The following is a 24,979-nucleotide window of genomic DNA, read 5'->3' on the forward strand; positions in this document are numbered from 1 at the left end:
TAGTAGAAGAAACCTGACAGCACATAGAACACCAAGTTTCTTTAAGAAGGGCCATCCAAAACCCAAGGAGATTATCCCAGTTGCGATTACCTAGCATTTTAAAAAAGTATTAATATAAAGAACTCAAAGCCTCCTGTCTCACCCACCCAATATTTGAATAATTAAGGGAAACAGCCTTAGTTTGGGATATGAAACAGAACTTCCAAAGACATCTAATGGAGGTATCTGGACCTTCCACCTCTGTTCTCAAATCTCAGGCCCCTCAGCCACCTTGGGAGGACCCAAATACAACTGAGATCAGTGATTAATGCTACTGGATTTTGGTGAAGGTCACAAATCAGACAGCATCCAAGGAAGCGCATAATACAATGGAGAATATTATAATGAATGAATACATCTCTGAGGAGTTCATCCACTGTCATTTGTGACAGCATCTCTATCTTAAATTAGTTTATGCAGGAAAATGTTTCAAAAATGATTTTTCTAATTTGGTTTTCATAGCAAACATGCACAACACTTGCACTTATTTTGAAAACAAATTATACTACTCTCACCTTACAGAATAAACATTAATCTTTGCGCTTATTTTGAAAATAAATTATACTACTCTCACCTTAAAGAATCAACATTAATCTGAATTAATTACTTCCCTCTAAGACAGGTTTGATTTTTTAAAGAATAAGAATGTTCAAATTCATTTGATGTAATCATGCAAGTTGTACAAAAAGAAACAAAACGAAGGCCAGAAAGTACCTCCTTTCCTAAGCAGCTTTCATCTTTCAGCTTGTCATAAACTTCAGAAGCTCTGTCTCTCTTCTGTACAAACTCGCCATCTTCAGAGTTTTGATAGGCAAAGTAAGGGAGAATATTGACAAGGATTTTGGGGAAACAATGTGCCAGTAGCTGCCGTCCCTCTGTTCCAGTCTCGTCAGCAATGGATTTGACCACTTCAAACTGATCTCTAACTACCAGTTGCGGAATCAAAACTTTATAACAGGACCTACAATTAAGAGATTTTTAGCTTTAAAATCTGATACAATATTTGGAAAATATCTGATTTTAAAATATAACAGTCCTGGTTACACAAATAATCAAACAGTAGCAAATTATTCTCAAAAAGTCTCTGCAACATTCCACTGCTAATTAGACACTACCATGAATCTGTTCTAACTGGGGCTAGAAGCTGAATTCAGGCCTCTATCTAGGGGTAAATCAGGCTGACACAGAAACATACCTGTAGAAGTCATCTAAAGCAGAAAAATTCAATAAAATGTATGGAAATTCAGAAATTCTGTAGCCACAGTTCAGCCACTCTTGAACAAGAAAATCTAAGTGTGTGTTCATGAAATCTTTTATACTCTTATAGCCAAAATTGCAGGAAATTTTTCCTAGTATCTGCATAAGGGAGAGAAAAGACAATACTAAATCAGATCACCACCAGACGTGAAATTGCAGAAATAACTTATTTTACAGTCCTCTCTATTTATTTAAATAGTACTACATGCAGTGTCTATAAAATTAATGCTTAGCATGTAAAACACAGGGGTCTGTAAGTATAGGCTTCTCCCATAGGACAGAACAGGTTTTTCTGACACAAGAATAACAGTCAAAAGAATGTTTTGTTTGCGTCTCAGATTCATTTATTCTAAGATTTATATAAAACATCATAAAACCACTGAGATTTTAACTAGTTAAATAATTCAATGTAAGATATATTTTATGCTTTAAAAAAGAGTAGAACATTAAATCACTGCATTCATGCGCAATGGATTTCCAAGATGCATACCTTACTTACAAGTTGAGGTTCTAATCCATTTTGTTTCACACACTGGAAAATTGCAAACAGTGCCTGTTTTTCACACACAGGACTGCAGCATAAAATAATACTTAATAATACAATGAGAACTGATCTTTTATTATACTCTTCATCAGAAAGATTCTCCTGGCTGCCAATGCCACGGACCTTTATTCCCAAAACAAACAAAACCACAGAATGAATGTGATCTCCTTGTACAGTACATGACAGGTTTAAATTAGAGTTCTCTGAACTTAATTTGGTTAAAATACGGTAGCATTCTGATACAGAGAAATAAGAAATTACCGAAAATATCTAATTTGTCAAAGTTACTGAAAACCCCTTCCATTGAAATTTAGTCTTTTCAGAGACCAGTTGTATTCAGTTCAACACACCTTATCCTCAAATAAATAGGTATTGGATGCTGTCTTATTTACTTAAAATGTGGATTTTACCCCATGTTTCAAAGTGCAATACATATTATGCTACATTTCAGGAGAATCTTCCCCAAGACAAACAGCAACCCAAGAGAAACTCAGATGTAAAACAGAGGAAAATAAGCTTTTAATTAATGAAAGTTACATGTTCCTGGCTGCCCAATCTGAGTTGTACCCACGCACAAATTCAGTCATCAGGATTTGCCCATTTATTTTGTCAAGCTACTGGTTGCATCAACCCCTAGGTAAATAAACTAAGACTGCAAATTCTAAATTGGAAAATTTAGTTAAAATACTGGTAAACCTGCTGAGTGATTGCAAGACTGACAAAAACTTTTAACACAGTTTTGGTATTTTGGTTTAATTCAAAACAATCACCACAAAATAATAAAAACTATTACAGTGGAACTTTTTATGCATGTTTAGTGGCAAACTGCATTACCAGCTTCTTTGCTCCTTCTTGAGCTCTGATGTACAGATTCTCGAATGCCGCTTGCTGCAACTTCAGCGGCAGAGGTTTTAGTAAACCACATGAATCTCTCATTTTCTCATCCTGAAACAAACTTGAAATCAAGCAGAGAGACACAGAGAGAGAAATCACATTTCTAGAATAATTTCTAGGCTATTTGTTAAAGTTTTTAAAAAACATTTTTGTTGTATTTTTATTTGGGCAGGGGGTTGATCCCTGAGCTTCCTAACATATACGTAGCTATGTGACTAACTGGCAAAAAGACACAGCTAACATTATAAAAACTATACTGGCTGAAAAATTTAGTACTTTGAAAGAGATCAGATTGCAGAGCAACTAATAAAAGCAAACAGAACCAAGTTACTACCTTAAAGATATACACATCTCATGGACTTTCATAAAATAGGCCAGTTTTCAGTGTCTCTCCTAACTTGTTTATTAATGGTCTTCCACAAACTTCCGAACTTGGTATTTTGCTTCCTGTTTCTTCTGCTTTTCCTGGCCATTTGCCAACAGACATAGAAATGCTAGCCTGAAATGCTGAAGATGTATTCGAGCCCTAAGTATTACAAAACCCCTCTCACTAAACATGGGAACCAGCAAATGTGGCTTCGAACTGTGGCCTCATTTGTTTCCTACTAATGTAATGAACAACAGTTAAAAGAAAAGTAGTAAATATTTCAATGATGGAACTCTTGAATCAAATGACCAAAAACTAAAGGAGCACCTGGTTACTGATTTAGCTGCAACCATGCAAACGTGAAAGTTGCTGTCTGCTAAGAAATGGGGGAAAGCGTCTTTCACCGTCAGATTTTCCTGTTTAACATTAAGCACAGCCCACTTTGAATAAGGATCAGCCTGTGGAAAAAGTGGAAGCACTATGTTTTAACAGAACTTGGAGAAGTCAAAGAAATAACATTTTGCATTATATAATTATAGTAAGTATCACATATGTAACTTTTAAAATATATGGCTCTTGACTCACCTGCAGTAAGGCCTTCATACAATCCACTAGTGCTATTCTTACTGGAGCTGTGCACTTTCCTTCATTTGCTAAGTGCCTGGAACAGACAGTATTCAATACTAGGTTAAAACCAGGGTCGAGGGGAACTGCTGTTTTTATCTAGTTTATCGCTAAACAGTTATTTTTATTTGTTTTTCATAGTTCTGAAGGGTTTTTCCCTAGATTTTAATTATGCAGAAGTTCAAATAGTTTTGTTAAACAATATATACAAGTGAGATAAAAATCCATATTGTTAATGAATTTCAAGTTTTGCTTATTTGTTACTACCACATAAGCTCGAACCACTATAGCACAATGCATCTGTTTGTTCTCATTAAAATAGTAAATCAATCTATGATTCACATGCAAGAGCTTCCCCTTAACCTTGGCATTATGTGGACACCCAAGGTGCCTACGTCTCCAAATTCTGATTTTGCCCTCCATTTAAATCACAGATATGAAATTAGATACATTACATACAAGCCAGGATAGCTGAGAACTTGATCCTTGAAAAATAATTGCCTCTGAATCCAGCAGATGCAAAACTGTCTCATGCACGCTCCAGTTTTGGGTGTATCACTAGTAGGAATGCAGCCAGTGACATATTGACACCTATTGAACGTTCCATAGGCAAACCAGAGACCATCAAGGCAGAGCCATCTTCCCACCAAGGGAGGACCATAATCTTGCTAGAGACAAAACCCTTTCCCCTCCTAACCACAGGAAAGTCTCTAAAGGAGTTAGAACTGCACTCCTAGTAATTACTGCAGCTGGCAATTCGATAAGCAATAATTTAACAGCAAACTGTGTTCAACATACCAAAATGCCGCAATTACAGTTAAAAATTGACCCTGGGCTTCACTGAAATCTTCAGTATTTGTCCCTGCACTACTCAAAGTAGTCACCATAGGAAGGAGATTACGTAGAATTACACAGCAAACTTCTTGATCTCGGCGATAAAAGGAGCAGACATCCCTGCAGGGGAAAAAACAGAGCAATGTATGAAAGATATTGAGAAAATAATTTTAATGACATACATTAGTGCCCCGCTAGACGCTTATCCTGCATGATGTCAAAATCACTTTATGATGAGTTTTATTTCCGATCGCTATTGCAATCACAAAACAATGGTTCTAATGGGGTTTTTTCGCTTGATGTCAATTAGGAGCCTGCTTCGCGAACTGTTTGTTCGCTAAACGACTATTTTTCCTGCTCCGCAAAATGGCTTCCCTCCCTTCGCAAAATGGCTGTTTTCCGGACCCCTGCTTTGGAAGGCAGCGATTTTAAACAGCTGATTGGCGGTTCTCTATGGGTGATCTTCACTGGACGATGAGGTATTTCCTCCATTGGAATGCATTGGCCGGTTTTCAATGCATTCCAATGTTTTTTTTTTTATTTGACGACGATTTCGCTTAACAGCGATTTTCCTGGAATGGATTATCATCGTCAAGCGGGGCACCACTGAATTCAGTTTCTTTATTTTACTTTTGGTTACTTACGGAAGAGGTTTAAGTAGTGAGACAACTTGATCTTCTAACAAGGGGTTTTCTTCTCTAGGGAGCTCCTTCAGCAAGAGTAAGTACTAGAACAAAGAAGTTTAAAAAAATAGCAGATGAATTATTTTAAGGTTTCATTCGTTTATACAGTTTCGGCTACAAACCTGCATTATGTATATATTCTGCTGAATGCTAGTAAGTGCGTATGTCACCATAGGGTATGAATTTATATTTTTTTATGTAATGTAGGATACTAATGCTTTAATGTCCAAAAGAATTTAGCTAAAAGTCATAAGTATAGAAAAGAGTTCTACAGTGGTAAAATTCATAGAACTGCAGACTAATACACAAAACAGTTACATAACCATCCTCAATATGGCACTCGCCAGATGTTTAGGCCTACAACTTCCACAGCACTGTCAGCATGAGCAATGATCATGGATCATGGGGTATTTAGTTCACCATGCCCTGGGAAGGTACCAGGTTCAGAAGGCTGGCCCTGCATGGCTTAACATTTTAAAATCATCCATGAACAGCAAAGTGTTGCCAGAGGTGGAACTGAAAGAATTGTTGAGACAGAAAACTATTAAGTGTGATCATATGCCATCATCATACTCACCATATCCAGATGCAGTGGTTTAGTATAATCAAATGTATTTCCCTCAATTAGCAATAAAAGCTTCCTCCGAATTTCAGAAACTCTAAAGCAAACTGTGTGTCTTGTGGCTGCTGTGACCGCTAAGCACAAGAACTTTAAAATATCGAGAAGCAGTAAGTCGTGCTTAGTTAGATGTTCTTCTGATAATGGGCTTATGGCACCTGTTTAAAAAAAATGGTTATATGTACGTACATCTCACAATACTGTGTAAAAAAAAAATACTGTATCTAAGGCCACTATGTAGAGAGTACATTCCAAAGCAGGATAAAGATAGTTATTGGACAGTGGGCATTATTGATACAGGAGAAAGCCCATGCAAAGGGCGGAAATTATCCTCCCATAGGGATGAATCTGCTAAAGCTGTGGTCCCCAACCTTTTTCAAACCGTGGACCAGTTCAGTGGGCATGGTGCGCAGCATTCGTGCGTGCATGGGTGGGGAATTGGTGTCTGTGTGTGGCATCTGTGCATGCATGTGGGGTGTGAGTGCGTGCGTCTGTGTGTCCGTGGGCGGGGTGTGCATGCATCAGTGCATTATGGGGGGCGTATGAGGGGGACGTGCAGGGAGGTAGGTCTGTCTCCGCAGCCCAGTCCTGCCAAGGTCACATCCTGGTACCGGGCTGTGGACCAGGGGTTTAGGACCCCTGCTCTAAAGAGCTAAGGAATCTATGTTACTTCCAAACAAGGCCTTTCTCATTCGTAGTATTTGATGAGGGTCTGCAGGAGTCACCATTTTTCACTTATAAATTTTCCATTACTCCACGTAGTTGGCCAGCACAACCCCCACTTCAACCTGTTTTACTTTTGCTGGATATCATATACCTTCTCATCCTTCTGATAGCCTTAACAGGCATATCAGCTTCTCATACCTTCCCACCCACCCCCACTACAAACTATAGTATGTACTTCCTTCTGTTGTTTGCAGACAAATTTTACCTAATTTATCTGTTTTCCCACATCAGCAAGAGCAAAACAGATTTTTTTAAAATTGGAAAGTCAGCTTCCTTATCATCTCTATTATACTGAAAATGCTGGAAGCAGATTTCATTCAAAAATTCAGATTTAAACCATAATATCACAGTGTTTTAAGCCTTATAATTTTTAAGAGGAAGCCAGCTTCAAGTACTCTAAACGTATAAAATAATACTGCTTTCTAAACTATTCAGTTGCAAAAAGAAATTATATGTACAGCAGTTTAAGCATACCTGTTAAAGCTTGCAACTCTCCACCTTCATTTGCATCACCAGCTTCAGGACATTGGTCATCGAACAGATCCAAGACTGTTTGGTTTTCTCCTTCCATTTTAGTGTCTTCAAGATCCTCTTCCATTAAATCCATTTCTATAACTTCATTTGCCTTTCCACTAAAAGCCACCTAACAGAAGTAATTCATTTAGAATGCCTTCATTGCACCTTATTCTGCAATACACTCCAAATGCCTTATAAAACAAAATCTACAGAACACTGTTTCATGAACATTTCCATACATGAAAACAACACCAACGGATGGAAAACTGAAAAAGCATCATCCTCACCTGTCAAAAGTTTTGTTCCTTTGGATAAGCTGTTTAGGAGAATTTAAACTAGTGATGTACCATGAAATGAATCCAATAATGTGTTCTTCCCAACAAATTACAGTGGTGCCTCACTTAGCGATGTTAATCTGTGCAGGAAAAAACATCGCTAAGTGATTTAATCGCTAAGCAATTTAAAAAAGCCCATAGGAACTTATTAAAACATGTTTAATGTGTTCCTATGGGCTAAAAACTTACCTTAAAGCAAAATTCCTCCATAGCAGCGGCCATTTTGGGTGCCTCTACAGCGAGGCAAAACAGCGGCGGCCATTTTGTTTTTGTGGCAGCCATTTTGGAACCACCGATCAGCTGTTTTAAAAAGTTCGCTTTGCCATGATCGCTCCCCCGCGATCATCGCCAAGCAAATTTTAGCCATTGAGGACATTGCTAAGCAATCGCTCCAGCGATGGCCAAAATTCCATCGCAAAGCGATTTCATCACTCAACAGAGCGATCGCTAAGCGAGGCACCACTGTACAATTTCATGACCTATAATGCAATAGGTTTACAGGATTGTAATTGAAGGAAGATCTTTCTGTAGTCACACCTGACATTATCTACTGCAGTTCACGTCCAGAACAAGTAACAGTTTTGTCCAAGGACACAGCAAAGTGGCAACCCTGTCTAGTCATACACAGCTGCCTGCTCATTTAGCCCCTGTGAGAAACCAAAGCATTAGGTGTTCCTTCCTAATCTGCAATAAAATACCGTATTTGCTGGCATACAAGACGACTTTTTGGGCCCAAAAAACATGCCTCCAAGTGGGGGGGTCATCTTGTACGCTGGGTGCACTTCATTTGGGCCAGGAAGGAGCTGCTGCTGCCGCTGTTGAGTGGAGGAAGGCAGGAGGGCAGGCCGGGGAGGAAGGCAGGCAGGCAGGCAGGCAATCGGTCTGGATGGAGGGAGGGAACCACAGCCTGTCATGCCTGAGTGGCCAGAGCCCGCAGCCGGGCTGCCCGCCACCCCGCGCCGCTGAGCCAGCAGCGCGCTCGCTTGCCCGCCACCCACCCGTTTCCCCCTCCTCCTTCTGCCGCCGCCCGCTCAGCCTTTTTCCCTCTTCCTTGCCCTCTCGCTGCTGAGTGGCACCCACAGTTATGCACCAACAGAGTGGTGATGCATTCATAGGGCTGCGCTAATAGGGGAAGGGTGAAGAAAGAACAAAAAGGCAGCAAAAGGCAGCAGAAAAATGAGGAAAGATGCCATGTATGTTCACTGTTCATTTAAACTAGAGTTGGAAGTTGGCCTGTAATGTGCACATAGCAGTTGGGGAGCCTACAGTCATTCTCTATACGAGTGGAAGTTGTAGGATATACACATACATAATCTGAGGAAGAAAAATAGTACCCATCAATGTCACTACTCACCAGATGCTTGCAAATATCTGCCAGATCATTCACCAGCTTTGAAGTTAACAAATGCAAGAAAACACCAGAGAGATTCTTTCTTGGGCTGTTCTGTCAAAATAACACAAGTACACGGATAATTAAAATATATCCTACAGGATTTCTTTATCCTACTATATAAAGCAGGGCAACAAACATCAAACCACTGAGTGTGATCCGCAGGCATGGTACAACTGTTTCTCCAGTAAGTGAATAATGAATTTTTCCTTCAGAGTTAATAATTTTTAATTATAGTTAAAAAAATTAATCTATAGATTCAATTCTACTTTTTCTATGAAAAATAATTCTACACATTCCATTGCATACTTTAGGAACTTTTAAATAGTTCCTGCCCTCATAAATAAATGTTGCTAATTTCATTTCCAATTATTTCTTCCAATGCAAATATTATTACAAAGTCAAATGCCATTTTGTTTACCACAGCATGAACTGCTAGTGAACTGCTATTATAAAGGTTGGTAATAAATTCTTTAGTAAAAGGCAAAAGATTTATCAGAAGAAAAACCAGAGAAACCAATTCTCTATTTAGTATCTTCAACTTCAAGTTAATCATGCAACGCCATACTATTTTAAAGCAATCACTTTTCCACTGCTCCATAGAGCTTAGATTCCAACAGATGCCCTCAGCAAATCTTGAAGGGCAATACTGAGGAATTCCAGTTAAAGAACACAAATGTGCTTTTGGGTGTAATCAGACTGAAGATATAATTCATTATCATTCTTTCCCCTTTAACTCTTTTCATTACATATGATTTTTAGCAATATTCCTGTCAACCATCATCCAGTTGTATGCCAACTGTCCATCCGAGGAAGCAGTATTAGTATTAGTATTTCTCATGGACAATCAGTTATTTTTCACATGTGTTGTAGCACAATCTACATTGGCAACCAAGACACTGTGTTCTTGTTAAGGATCACAATGTTGTATAATTGTCATCAGTATGATCATGAATGAGTCTAGATGTTGTTTCAAAGTGTATTATGACTGGACTGTTGATAAGCATCTCAATGAGTTGTTATAATCATCTGATTTTAAATTGGATTTTTTTCTTGTATCGCATGTTGTAAAGGCCTTCGGTCAGAAACAATAAAGTTGTTGTTGTTGACTAAAAGAGGGTACGAAATTCAGTATCAAACTTAATTTCAGAATTACAGAACAATGTAACTGAAAGGGGGCTCCAAATCACTGAGTCCAGAGTCCAGCAAGAAATCTGCATGTAAACCATCTGCATGTAATGACCATCTAATCTCTATTTAAAAACATCAAATTAAAGAGAGTCCACCATCTTTCAAGGCAGTGGTTTCTGACACTGGGGGCCCCTGATGTTCTTGGACTACAAATCCCAGAAATCCTGGCCAGCACAGCTAGTGAAGGCTTCTGGGAATTTTAGTCCAAGAACATCTGGGGTACCACAGTTGGGAACCACTGTTCTGAGGCAATCCATTCCACTATCAGAGAGTTCTTACTATTAAAAAGTGTTCCCTAATGTTTGTTCCATCTTCCACATGACTGCCTTTAAAACATATGAATATAGCTATCATTTTGTTTTGGACAGTATATGTCCTTTTACTCATCAATTTGCACAGTTCAACTGCTTACACTTTACTACAAATGGAATTTAATCAGCTTCAATATGCAATATTCACCCAAACACTTCATCCAATTAAAGCTACCCTGTTTCTGCAAAAATAAGACCTAACCTGAAAATAAGCCCTAGTATGATTTTTTCAAGATTCTCAAAATATAAGCCCTACCCCAAAAATAAGTTCCAGTTAAGTGGAATCTCGCCCTCCACCACTATGCAACAATCAGAAGCTGACACGACTGTATTTGCATAAATGTAGATTGTTGTACATGAAAGAAACAAAACATCCTCTGAAAATAAGCCCTAATGCATTTTTGGAGCAAAAATTAATATAAGACCCTGTATTATTTTTGGGGAAACATGGTAGCTATTCTGATGAAACTGAACTCAAGAATTTTTACAATATTTCATTATTCTCTAGAATACATTGTATCATAAATGAACACATTTCCTAGGAAAGTCTATTGTTTTCAAGCAGGACCCAACAGAGTTAATAACAATGACTTTGACTTCACTTAGTTTTAGACTGCATTGAAAAAATCGACAGATTGTGTTATTCTTACCTTGACACAGTTACATAAGCAACTTGCACACTGTGTTATTAAAGTCCTCAGTGAAACAACCCTGGATTCTTCATTTAGCTTGTTTTTAGCTTGAGAAATGTTTTCACCTACATAATGAATAAGAGACTACACAAAAAGTAAAAATAAAAATTAAGAAACTTTCTCAGATACATTGTATCTATCATATGCCATTCTTAATCAGGTGATACAGTTACAGGAATAAACTGTATTATGACAGAGGGGTTTAACTCCACTAATTAGCACTACCTCTTAATGTTATGCAATTGATTATGATCATTTTAGAAAACAAGAAAAAAAATCAAAAAGTACCAACATAACTCCTACTGGTAAATAACACTTACTGGCAAATAAAAGAGAAAGAAAACATTTTCTTATTCCTTATAGGTAAAGTCATGTAACTTTTTATTCTGTTCCCAAAGCTGGTTCACACATGTATAAGCTATACGCAACAGTGAATGGTAAATGAATTCAGCTGTCTACTATTGCATGCACTTTTCTGACAGTCACGAGCTGAACACATGATTAAACAGCACCTGTGCAATGGCCAATATGGGTAGATGTAACTGGTCCAGTACTATTCCCTAAAATTAAGGATTTTTAGATTATGTGGACTGCACCTGCACATATCAAACTCAGTCCAAGATCATCTTCAACATATATATACACAAGGGGGAACCAAAAATTGAGCAGACATATAGATACAGTAAGATCATGCAGACCTTGCATTAATTTTCTTGGATAGCTGCTATACACCTTATTTTATTTGTTATGATAGTTACTACCAGTTACAATTAAATAAATTTTAGCCAATACTGAGAACATTTTGAGAATGCTATTGATTCATGTACTTCCCAACTTTTAAGTATTATCATGGCCTTTAAGTACTGTAGGAGTATGCAGCCTTTTCAACATGCGTTGCCTTTGTTAACTCTAGGAGGCCCAAGAGGCTTTTTTCATCACTAATAAATTTAAAATGTTCGAAACTTTCCTTTAAAATATCAATTTTCAAATGTTCTAGTTAATGTAACACATTACAAGTTATCAAATGCATCTTTCCAAATACTGCCACAAAGAATACCATGGACTTTTATAAATCCTTTACTCTTTATATTACTTCTGAACAGTCCAATCAAAATGTCCAATGGTACCACATGTTTTATTTTTTTCCCTCCTTCTCCTATCACTATCTGCCTCATAACTGAAGGGTGAAGAAGGCAGGGATCAGATGTCTTCTGTCATATAAAATATTTGAGGATGGAAATCTGACATTTTGGGGACGTCAATGAACAAACTTGCAGAAGGACAGACGCTGCTATAAGTCCTCTATCATAGATATTCTTTAGATCTACACCTTCTGCTAGTGCAAGGTTATTAGTACATGTGCTTGGGAACCACTGAGTTGTCAAATTTATCAAATTAAAAAGCCAGAAGTCATACCTTAGCTTTATGAAAAAGCTCTGATCTCTGTGCTGCTTCTTCTGTCAGCATGCCAGCATAGCAATAGCAGCCAAGAACTCCAGTCAGGATACTGGCACAACGCAGTGCAATTTCTGGTGTATTCTTGAAGTAGATTAAACAAACACAATAGACAAAACATTTTGCATTAAATTACACTTTCTCAACAAATAAATATATATTTTCTGGATAGCTTTGAAATATTTTCATGAATTGCAGGTGATTTACATACAGGTAAAGACATGCACAAACTTTTGCAAGCTTTCAAGATATTAATTTGGACTTTAAATGTACAGCTTAGAAACTGTAATGATTTAAAACAGATGAGACAGAATTTTGTACATCTTCAGCATCAGCAGAATGCTAGTGACTTGCCATTTGTCACATTCTAACCATAAAAGCTGTACAGTACTGTTATTTCTGTGAATTCAAGGATTACATGTTATATGATGTTGAAGCATTCTGGATTTAAATGAAGATTCAAAGCCTGGAGAAAAATACTGACTTTCCATGATATACCCAGTTTTATAAAGCCAAGCTGGACAGGAGGTTGCTCTCCAAACTACACTGGACTAAACCACCGAATAGCCTTAGGCAACAGTGAGAGATAAGAGTTGGAGTTTGGCAATTTCTGGAGGGTCATACATTCCCCCAACCCTACTTTAAGGAATCTCCAAGTAGTCTGTATCACTATGTAAGCAGTATTCCAGCTTCCTTGAAAAATATAAGTCCATAAAGAGCTTTAAAGTCCCTTATAACTAGGAACAGGCACAGGAAACCGGGTGACCTCCAAATAATTTATCCACGGCTGTGCATAAGGTCAGTTCAGAGGCGAATGGGGTGTTCTCAGATGGATCCTTATTTAGATCAAAGAAATTCCGATTCCATTCAATTTGATTTATACTCTTGTCGTGAATTAATTTGGAAATCTGGACTACCAGCTTCCCATAGACCTGCATTGGAAAATTAGGCAAAAGGCTACTGGAGTCAATAAGACAAAAAGTAGATATGAGTCATATAAAACCCAAACCACAGTTAACACCATGTTCTCTATAAATTATTTCACTTCAATTGCTCGTAACTCTGCTAAACCTGCCTAAGAAGTTTGAAAAGCTGCATGAGATAATTAAATGAATAACTTTAGTGACCTCACACAATCCTTACCCATAAACACCGTGACTGGAGAATGAGATTCTTGTCTCAGACTGAATTCTAGAGCTGTCAATGAGAAAAGCCAGCCCTATTCCCAGTTATATTATCTTGTTGGAGATGCAGGGTCTGTCTTGTTCATTAATTTAGATGTTTAAATCTCTAGATTTATTGAACATGCTCCTGATCCTTTTGTTTTGCCCCAGAACTGTATCTGCCCATGCCACAATTTACCGTACTCATTTGTCCAAAGCAGGCTGACCTGGGGCAGAAGCCAGGCTTCAGCTGAAGCCAGTGCTCAATCTGTTTGTGTTGCAGCTCTGTTAAGGAAGAATTTGAATTTACTGGTTCGCCTGGTGACTGCTTTTTTTTTTTTAACTGTAGTCTTTTTGCTATGTGATGATTTGAACCAGAGAGAAGTAGGATACAAATGTCAGGGGCTCAGCTGAATCTTACTGAGGAAACAACATCCTTATGTGGACAGACACTATGGTCTAACACCCTCCTACTTTACTTATCTGTTCACAAGCACTTTGCCAGGAGGAACACCAAAAGGCCAGACAAGGGGGGCAAGCACAGGCTTCTTGCAAGGTGTTAATTATTGAGTGCCTGTGTGACACAAGAAAAGCTGCATATGAATATGTCTGAAGTAGGACCAGGCTGAAATATAAACTTACAAACATAAAAATATTGTACTGAAATTAATTTTAAAAAAACAACAACAGTGGAGGCTTGTGCATAATGATTATGGGAATTAGCCAAATCCACACACATAATCCTGAGAAAATACCTAGATCTGCACAGCCAAGATTTTCTCAAAAAAACTGTAACCGTTCAAAAGTTATTCTTGAAGCTTGCTGTACAGTTCATATAACAGAAGTACTGCAAAAGCACATGAAGGCAGTACAAGCTTTTCGGTTCTATCATGCTGATGGCCTGCAATGTGAGCAAGGGCTTCACTTTGGGCAGAAGTCCAAATTGCTTGCTTCTGCTTCAAATGTGCAAGACCATGATCCAAATGAGGTCTCTCCACAAGAGGGTTTTCTCACGGAAAGAATCTGGCTCATGGCATTAGGTTGCAAAAGAGTGGGATTTTGCACCATGCCTCCATCACAGTACTGCAATCTCTTCCTAGGTGTATACACAAACCAGAGTGATCTCAAAAACATATTTCAGAACTAAGTGATTACGCAGAAAATATGGTTACTGACAAACACAAATCAAAAAGGATGTACTCTGAACAACCTTTCATAAGTAAGGAACACGTATGTCAATTTTCCTTTTCAACTCACCTCAAGAGAAAAACTACTAAGAAGTTTTTCAGACATCACCAGGAGATCATGCTCTAAGGCTTCTTTGAGTTTCTGATTGACAATTAGTCTGGGAAGTGATGGTTTGTTTTCAGATGTATCTTTTGTCATGCTTATAAATATATTAATATCATTAAACATTGTCTGTACACAGACTGCTTCTATTTCTGAAAGACTGGCTTCTTCTTTATCTTTTGCATGCTGCAGACTTAATCATATAAATAAACAGATTACTAAATGGTGTTCCACAACAACTTTTAAAACTAAACACAAAAGAATCAAAACTTTAATCCTACTGTAGTTCTCTACTGTTCTAATATGTGAAAGCATAATAAAATAAAAAACAGTCTGCACCTAAAATTCTTTAAGCATCAAACCACTAGCACAAGAGTGCATTTCACACAAATTTCTATCGAGCCAGTTCCAACTTTAAACACTGTGAATGCCAAACACAATCACGTGTATATGGAGAAACAGCAGGAAAATAACATCCCTTTTAATTCAAAAGTTACAGATTGGATCCAAATAAGGATCTTAAACTTGGCATCTCCTTACAAGTTTTTTCTAGAGTAGGTCCACTGAACCGATGCAGCTGACTCACCAAATCCCGGCTGATTCAATGGGGCTTCTCTATTTGCAACTTATTATACTGAACAGCAAGATTTCAGCTAGTGTGAGCAAGTCCAGTACATAAAATGAAACTTTACTCACAGCCTGCGGAATTCAAATTTAATTCTAAACAGATTACCCAAATAAATAAATATAAACCATTATTAAGACTGATGTCTGAAACATACATACCATTCAGACGCATTGCAGAAAAATTTCATTGCTGATCTAGAATTTTTCATTGTGAGACTTACAAGGATTTTCTGCAACTCCAGTTTAGGAAAGTCACTATAAAGAGTTTCAAACAAAAGTTTTTAAAGCAGACCTTCCTTAATATAACATACCCACTAATCTCTACCAAGTAAAGAAAAATAAAACATGTTAAAATATGACAAATTAATTTTTATAAACAGCGTATTAGGTCTCTTTCTTCCGCATGAATATCATATTTGCAGCCTTTCTGTAAAAAGACCTACAAACTACAAGATAGCAGAAGAGCACCTTGAGTTTGGACTGCTGGGAGATAGCAACTGTGACAAACATGTTTTCCCTAAATACTAGCAAAATCGATTTTTCTCTAGTTTAATAAAGTTATCATACTGGATACATATACATCATACAGCTCCAACAATAGTTCCAATTAGACCTTTTGCTCAAATCCAACAATGTTATATAAGTGTTATTTTTTTAAAATGAAAAATTGTTCATATCTCAGTTTGGTACCTGCATAGAACAGGAGGCAGCTCTGCATTGTCTTCTATAGTTTCCTCACTGTGGCAGAACAGAAGCCACTTCACAATCGTTTCTTTTAATGTATGCACTTCACAGTTACCCTGCACTGTCCCATTTTGCAAAGTCTCTGGCACTTCCAAAGCTGTAATTGCTGAAGTCAAGAACTGTGCTGCAGATCTGCAGAAGATAACTTGTGTAAGATTACTATCTAAATTTTGCAAGTCCTCTGTAGACATAAAATTCCCATTCAGGAACATTTTTTACATGCTCTGCCATCACTGATACTAGATTTCCCTCATATTCTTCTGAATGGCCTGAAGCTTACAATCTATACTATGCCTTCAACTATCCAGTAGTGCTACTTTAACCAAAATTTAATTTGGATTCACAAAATATGGATAACAGGGACTCTAATTACAAGTAGACATGGTCAAACTAGGTGCCGACATATTCTCTTAACCATGCTTAGAATGAATGGAAAGACGACAGGCACCACATATACACCGCAGTCCTATTCTCTTTCTGATCTCTTAAACCATGGTTTAAAAAGCAGAAACATTTTCTTTGTCCTGTCACCCAGTCAATAGCCAATTTGCAGATCTGGAATATTATTTGTATAGAAGATAAAGGATATTTTTAATATCACACTTCAAATTTGAGGGAGGAAAACAGAAGTGCATTTAGGAAAAAGGAAGATCTGAGATAACTTGTTTTTAATGTAAAATAATTTTGAATGCAAAATAAGTGTTATAGCTAAGGTATACTCTTGCTCACCCACAAAAAACTGATTATGATTGCACAGCCCAACACAGCTACCTCTTCCAAATCTATCAGAAGTGTTTACATCATTTTAACTAAAACATGACAGCCAACACAGGGGTGGATAGAGAGAAACACTTCCCCACTTGCACTCTGCTGAACAAGGCAAGCTGTGGCTTAGAGTATTTCCAAAAATTGGAAGAAGGCACTTTTCATGGATGGGAGCTCCCAGTTGTGTAAAATGTCTTTATCCAATTTTTAGCAATTCCTCATTTCCCCACAGTGCCCTCACAATTCAACAGGGCTCCCTGAATTTCTGAAAACTGTTTCATCCCAAATCTGCTAGCTTTCCTCTGTATTCAACCTGCAGTAGATAGGATTCTCTTATTAAGATAGTAAGATTACAAAACATTTGTAAGATTGCAACATATTTATAGACAAGAGAACACACTTGTTGCAAAAAAGGAAATACAATGCTAAACAAATACACATTCTCAGTGGCACTGATGGAATCTGTTTGAATTGTATTCTATATAACATTTCTATTAGTGCATGAAGATGTTGGTTAAAAAAAGGTTCTATGTTACCTTGAGGGCTTACACGCAGATCCTGAAAACATCTTCCAAATGTCTCTATCTATTGTGATTAGGTTCCCTTGAATCATGACTCCAAGTAATGCAAAACTCTCTGCCTCCGTATGTTGAAGAGTTAGACTTCGAACAACAAGAGACCAAATTTTGGACCATGTTCGCTGTAGCTCTAACTTCTGTGAAGTTTCCAAATCTATTTTTTGGCTTTGACACAGTGCCATCGCTTTAAGACATCTCAACACATAAGGTGCCCGTTCTCCTCGACGCTGCTGAGGTAGTAGCTGGTAAAGTATATTAAGCAAGAGATGCAGCTCCTCGTGTGAGAGGCTCATAGGGTACTTTGCCACTAACCTGGCCGCAACCTGCAACCTTGATGAAAAACAGATCAATCGTTAAAAGCTTGTGATAAATTGCTGCTTTCTTTTCAGTGAGAAACCAGAATGAAGAATTTTATTTCCTCACCAGGGTATGACATCAAAGTCCTTCTGTGATCTTTGCAGTACGTCCCGAATCACTTGCCAACCCAATTCAATTCTCCTGCGTTTGGATGGCCCTTCTCCATCTCCTCCCTCTCTCTGCGTAACAGCATACGAGTGACTAATCTCCAGGACTTTGGTACCTTCTGTGAAGACCTTAATACACAACAAATCAAACTCAACCAAAGAGGCACACTATGCTATTGCATATAAAATAGAATTAATCAACAAGGTATTTGGAAAACATTAACATTCCTTGAAGCTAAAATTACTGGACCATGTAGAAGAGAATACACCAAATGTGCAGAAGCCTCCAATTCCCTTGAGTGTTCTGGTCAGATACCAAAAGGCATGCCTATACATTCACACAGGGAGAGAGACACTGCTTGACCTACAAGCATCCTGCCATGGTGAAGCACTATATCCATATGGGAAAAGACAGTCTTATATTTGCATGGAATAGTTTATGCAAATGCAATGGTTTACCTGATGGCAAACATCAGCCATTAACTCTACCAGGTTTTCTTTCAGAGCAATACTGCGTGATCCGGAAGAATACTTTCCTCTACTGCCAATGAGATTTATTTCATTTGCTAGTAGATCATACAGGCTGTATAAAATACTCTGCCATTTTCCTGAGTCACAGATTCCTGTTTACACAAGAATAAGAGAATTTAATTTTCATATAACTTAAAGGCCACCTGTCCAAAATATAAAACAAAAAGGCCTGCTTAAAGGTTTATGAACAGTGAACAATATGTAGAATTTTAATACAGTAATGCAGAAAAGCAATGGATAAAGTAAATAAGTATCAGGATACATAAGCAAGAAAAGACACTACGGCTTAAATCCTGTTATTTAGAGAAGTAAGATACAACTAGAGTAATCTTATTCAATCAATGGAACGTACATAGGACTTGACTCATCAAATCCTCACCGAGTTAATCAGTCTATGCTAGTTGTGATTTACTATGTTAAGCAATGGATTTCAGCCAGTGAAAAATTACTTTCGATTGTGGAACACTCTCAACCTGAGGAGTCAGAATTCAATGAATTCAACCGCTCAAAACAGCAGCTGTCTTGACAATCAGATGTAAAAGGTTTTGTGCATACCTTCTTCCTGGGTTTTAGCCCCATTTGGATGATGAATCTGAACCTGAAGCTGAACTAGTTGAATGATTTGGTCCTTCAGGGAATCGTTTGGTCTGTATTGAGTCCATATATAAAGCACAGTTGGTAAAAGCTCTTCTCCAAGCCTACAGATCCGCATACGGTAGCTCACCGCAAAGACACTGAAAAACACATTCATGGCTGCAAATATGTATTCAAGGCCTGCAGAGCTCCTTTCTTGCCTGTAATACAAATATTATATATTTTCAGACATTTAAATGGATATTTTAATTATTACTCTGCATTAAACTCAGGTTGCATTATTTATTTCATTTACTATCTTGGCCCCCTCCCTCACAAGGAGTGCAAGATACTGTTTTCTCCCCACCTACACTTTTGAAATTGAAGCCATAGTCTACAGTTACTGTGAGTGAGAAGAAAGCTGCATTATAAAGCTAGTAGGCTGGGATTAATGCACTCATTAAAGTGTAATATATATTGAAACTGGAGAGATAATGAAAAATAGAACCTTAAGCAGAAGCTTTCTACTGTATGAGCATTTTCTATTTCATGAAGCAGGTCTGAAGTCTAAACAATGTCTAGAGAAAAGGGCAAACATGTACTTGCATAGCTGCATCTAAAAAGTGTCAATGGGAGAAGTTATGAGATTTTGTCAATATGCTACCTGATGCGCGACTGCATGATCACCCCTTCAGTCTATGCAAGAATAACTAAGGTAAGCCTACACAGCTCGTACAATAATGAAATCACAGGAGAGTGTTTTTAATAGTGTCAATATGAAGTTCAGGTAATCAAAATGCTCTCCAGAAAGTAAAGAATAAGTCACTCAAATATTGAAAGGTTCTAGAATGAGATGCAGAAAACATTTAAAATAAATTCAACAATTAAAATCCATTCAATTAATGGAGTTTAAGATTAAACAAAGGAATAGGTGAGCAAAAGACCAAGAAAGTCAAGACATCTCAGTTTCCATTTCCAAAATATGAGTATTGACTCTGCTCTCTGGGGCTTCTGGGAGCTGAAGCCCCAAACTGAAAAGTCAAACAGGAAACACTATCACACGAGAATAAAATGAAAAATTATATTTGCCTCATTTGGTCATTCAATGGCTTCTCGACCGCCACATCTTTTAAAGAAAGACCTATGTTAGTGATACAGTCCTCACTTGAAGCATTGACCTATACCCTCCTTTGTAGACCAGGCTGTTATAAGCCTTGTTCAAGAGACAAACTGCAACTTTTCTGACTATGTTTCAAGATCCATCTGAAGGCCAGCAGGAGCACTCTGACTCACCACAAGACATGTGTAGAGTAGAAGGACAAGTCCCCAATTCCTATAATTTAATGGCTGAAATCCAGTAGTAAGCTGCAACAAAAGTAGGCCCACTGAGTCAATGGGCTTACTCTAGTTATTGGTTACTAATGGAATTCCGACAATGGATTAAAGAACTTACTACAGCGGTACCTCGCTTTACGTAATTTTTGGCTTATGAACCGAAAGCCATAGAAAATAATGCCCCGGTTTGCGTTTTCTTTCCCCCCCCCCTGCTGTACGAAAGGGTTTCCCTAGGACAGTGTTCCCCAACCTTGGGCCTCCAGATGTTCTTGGACTTCAACTCCCCGAAATCCTGGCTAGCAAAAGTGGTGGTGAAGACTTCTGGTAGTTGTAGTCCAAGAACATTTAGAGGCCCAAGGTTGGGTATCACTGCCCTAGGACACATTGTGCCTGCAGATTTCTAGTGCCGCCCCCATGCGCAATCCGCATATTGGTTTACGAAATTTCCACATGCTGTAACATCCTGGAGGACACATTAATTTAATAAACCGAGGTACACCTGTACTGTAAACATACAGCTTATTTTCTGCAATGCTTTATAATCATTTATTTGAAGTGTTCATACCACTGTGTGCTTGACTTTTTTGTTTTTAACAATATCTGCCATACTGATGAGTTATTATTAACATTTCCTTTTCCCTCAGACTCTATGGCCTCCTTCTTTTCCTGCTTCACATAACTGTTAAGGTATATAATTTTTATATAGCCTGAACATAATATGTGTGTGTGCAGAACAAGAATAAGATGACATCATTCCTCCATCCCTGGCTGATGCAATCCACTGCAATATGAAGACTGCCACACCTGTGTGCATGAGATCACCTAAGACGGGATTGGACCAGACTGATACCAGGATTGTATATAAGAAATGAACACTGTACAGTCTCTCTCTTCTCCTGTATATTGATGTCTGCATGTCATGCTGCTGGTTTGAATACTGAGCCATTGAAGTGCTGTATGTATGTATATTCTGTATATATTTTTGTAAATACACTGCTTGGAAGAAGAAGCTGTTGTGTTCGTTTATCTGCGCTTTACTCTGCCGAAAACAAGATAAAGACACAGACGCCCATTCCCTCAACAAAGGTTATGGGCCCAGCACGCTTCCGCTGCGCCAAAAAACAGGAGGTGGTGAGTAAATGAAAGAGGAGGAGAGCCTAAGCAGCAGTGATAGTGAGTCAGAAACCAGTTCGTCTGTTAACCCGGGGAAGGGAAGGATACAGAGGACTGCAAGGATGGCATACAGCACGGGAGGAAATATAGGTGGCCTGGCCATAAATAGACTGAATGAAAATAATTATAGAACATGGGCAGTCAAAGCCGAGATGTTGCTAAGGAAGGAATCACTGTGGCGTTATGTTAGAGCCCCTCCAGCGCAGCCCAGTGAGGAGGAAGAGGCAGAGCATGAAAGGGCTTTAGCCACGATCATTTTGGCCATTGAAGATTCGCTTCTGACCCACATTCAAGGACTGACAACAGCAAAAGCAGTTTGGGATAAACTAAAAGGCATTTATCAGAGGGAGACGACAGGCACAAAGATTTCTCTTACCAGGAGGTTGTTCCAATGCAGGATGAAACTGGATGAGTGTGCTTCGGAACACTTAAAGAATATGAAGGACATGTTTAATCAACTGCAATTAATGAACGTTGTCTTCCCTCAGGAACAGCGCGTGTATATTTTGCTAAGTTCTCTGAATGATGATTACTCCATGCTGGTAACAAGTTTAGAAAGCATGCCAGAAACGGAGCTTTCAGAGGAGTACGTGACGAACCGAATTCTGCAGGAGGAACAGCATTTAAAACAAAGAATGCTGAACAAAAAAGCAAGCCACGTGCGTGCTGACCACGAGAGACAGAGATACTCTGATGGCAGCGTGCCCAGGAGGCGGACGGACGGAGAACAAAAAGGAAGAGTGATGATGACGAAAGCCTGTTTCCTCTGCGGATCTACCAATCACCTGCAACGGAACTGTGACAAAAGAGGAAGTCTTCCAAGCAACAGAGACTACAGAAAGAAAGTCTCCAAACGGTTTCAACAAAGAGACGACAAGAGGCCGGTCTCCTTGGTTACCAGAGGAACGAGAGACAAGGTTCCCGGCAAGACAAAAGCAGTGGAGTGGCTGATCGACTCTGGCGCTGTCAGGCATTTGTCTAATAATAGAGATTTGTTTTGTCTTCTAGATGAAGCCAACCTCAGAAGTGTGATAATGGCAAATTCACAAGAGACGGCCGTCGAAGGACAAGAAACTGTTTACATTCCTTCGTTGAAAACTGAGATACGTGGGGTATTTTACGCTCCTGAATTGTCATTTAATATAATAAGTGTATCAGCGTTGGCTGAGCAAGGGTTCACTGTCACTTTTGAAAAACAGGAGTGTATAATTAAGAAAAATGGTAAAATAGTTGCAAAAGTGAAGCAAGAAAACAATCTGTACATGTTAAAGAGCCAGACACATGAAAGTGCACATATGATACATACAAACAAACCACAACATGATAACTGTATACATTTATTGCATAGGAGGCTGGGTCATGTAAATTTTAGATCATTACAGAAAATGGAACATTTTGCCAGGGATATAAATATAAAGGAATGCAAAAATTACTTGGACTGTGATGTCTGTAAAAGAAGCAAAACGAATGTGGCCCCAAAAGGGAGGAAAAGTGACAGAGTCACAACCAGGCCATTTGAATTAGTTCATGCAGATTTAATGGGACCATTTCCTCCATCATTAGGAGGAGCGAAATATGCAATGGTTCTAGTGGATGATTTTACAAGGTTTTCTTATTGTTATACACTAAAATCCAAAACAGAAGTGTTTGAAACATTTAGAAAATGGTTGTTTTCAGTAGAGAGGAGATTTGGCCACAAGGTGGCGCAGTTGCAAACGGATCGAGGTACGAAGTTTACAAACACTAGGTTTCATAGGTGGTTAGAAAGTCTGGGAATTAGACATAGAAAAACGAGCCCATATAGCCCATTTCAGAATGGTGTTGCTGAGAGACGGAACAGAGTGTTACAAGAGATGAAAAATGCATTGTTGGCAAACTCTGGGTTGCGTCACGGTCTATGGAGTGAAGCGATTCTAACTTCTAATTTTTTGATTAACAGAATTTATTCTTCCTCGATAGATGACACACCATATTTCATGTTATACGGTAAGAAACCATGTTTAAAATATTTGAGGGTGTTTGGATGCACGGCATGGGTCCATATCCCAAAACAGCTCAGAAGAAAAGGTAAAAATAAAACAAGAAAAATGACATTTGTGGGGTATGAACCCAATTCAAAGGCATACCGGTTTTTTGATGGGGATAGAAGCGTGATAATCTCTAGGTCAGCCAGTTTTAATGAAGGGGAAAACTGGGACCAAGTACACGCAAACTCACAGTTATACATCCCTCTACACGAAAGAAAAAGTCAATTAAGACAGACAGGAACACATAAGCAAGGCGTGGAGTCCTGTGCTGAAGATGAAGAAGGAGGAGCTACTACAGATGATGAAGAAGAAGATGAAGATGAAAGAAAAGAAAAACAAAAAGAAGATAGTGATGAGGAAGGACACGAAGAGGAGGAAGCACACACAAGTAGTCAGATAGAAACACACACAAATACACATGGTCCCAGAAGGTCCCAGAGGGCAAATAAAGGTGTGCCGCCCAAAAGATATGGAGTGGGTGGTATTACAGTGTGTAATGTTTATATTGAGCCCAGAAACTATAAAGATGTTTTGAAGCTTCCTGTTTATGAGAAAAATAAGTGGTTAGAGGCCATGGAAGAGGAGATGAAGTCCATGGAGGAACATCAAGTGTTCACTGAAACCAAACTACCAGCAGAGCATAAGGTAATAAGTAGTAAGTGGGTGTTCAAAAGAAAATTGCAAAATGATGGAAACTACAGATATAAAGCGAGATTGGTTGCACAAGGTTTTACACAGAAAAAGTTTATACATTATGATGAGGTATTTTCTCCGACGGTCAGGTCCGAGACATTGAGAACAACGCTTGCCTTTGCTGTCAGTAAAAATTATGTAATTTACCACTACGATATAACAACTGCATACTTAAATGCAGACTTAAAGGAAGAGTTATATATGGCAAAAGCACCGGGTTTTGAGGGTACTAAACCAGAACTAGTGTACAGGCTAAACAAGGCAATTTATGGTTTAAAACAATCTGCTAAAAATTGGAATGATTGTTTACACCAAGTTTTGATGAAACTAGGATACAAGAACGGTCTAGCAGACCCTTGTTTATATACCAAGAAAGTTGGAAATGATCTAAATATACTTCTGGCGTATGTTGATGACCTATGTTTTATAGCAAAAGATCAGAGCCAAGTAGAGTTGTTTGAAAAACAATTAAAAAAGGAATTCAAATTTAAAAATCTAGGACCAATACAAAATTACCTGGGTGTACAAATAAAGAAAAC

At 38.3% G+C, this 24,979-nt stretch overlaps 1 protein-coding gene across 2 annotated transcripts in view; it reads right to left on the bottom strand.

Annotated features, from left to right (window-relative positions):
• Window positions 1-24,979, bottom strand: part of ATM (ATM serine/threonine kinase) — a 75,646-nt gene that overhangs the window by 42,370 nt on the left and 8,297 nt on the right. The window contains exons 7-26 of one of the 2 annotated variants that reach the window (XM_020803139.3): window positions 19,195-19,433; window positions 18,568-18,731; window positions 18,068-18,237; window positions 17,603-17,974; window positions 16,248-16,433; window positions 15,717-15,812; window positions 14,898-15,123; window positions 12,439-12,561; window positions 10,981-11,106; window positions 8,793-8,882; window positions 7,062-7,230; window positions 5,820-6,019; window positions 5,204-5,286; window positions 4,524-4,679; window positions 3,687-3,762; window positions 3,429-3,559; window positions 2,675-2,795; window positions 1,787-1,963; window positions 1,235-1,395; window positions 754-1,000 (exon numbers count right to left, since the gene is read on the bottom strand). In XM_020803139.3, coding sequence (XP_020658798.3) covers window positions 754-1,000; window positions 1,235-1,395; window positions 1,787-1,963; window positions 2,675-2,795; window positions 3,429-3,559; window positions 3,687-3,762; window positions 4,524-4,679; window positions 5,204-5,286; window positions 5,820-6,019; window positions 7,062-7,230; window positions 8,793-8,882; window positions 10,981-11,106; window positions 12,439-12,561; window positions 14,898-15,123; window positions 15,717-15,812; window positions 16,248-16,433; window positions 17,603-17,974; window positions 18,068-18,237; window positions 18,568-18,731; window positions 19,195-19,433 — 3,313 coding nt within the window. The remainder of the gene's footprint in view (window positions 1-753; window positions 1,001-1,234; window positions 1,396-1,786; window positions 1,964-2,674; window positions 2,796-3,428; window positions 3,560-3,686; window positions 3,763-4,523; window positions 4,680-5,203; window positions 5,287-5,819; window positions 6,020-7,061; window positions 7,231-8,792; window positions 8,883-10,980; window positions 11,107-12,438; window positions 12,562-14,897; window positions 15,124-15,716; window positions 15,813-16,247; window positions 16,434-17,602; window positions 17,975-18,067; window positions 18,238-18,567; window positions 18,732-19,194; window positions 19,434-24,979) is intronic. The other variant, XM_072993656.2, reaches the window with a different exon arrangement.

The sequence above is a fragment of the Pogona vitticeps genome, chromosome 3, assembly GCF_051106095.1.
Source record: "Pogona vitticeps strain Pit_001003342236 chromosome 3, PviZW2.1, whole genome shotgun sequence".
NCBI classification, from domain to species: Eukaryota; Metazoa; Chordata; class Lepidosauria; order Squamata; family Agamidae; genus Pogona; species Pogona vitticeps.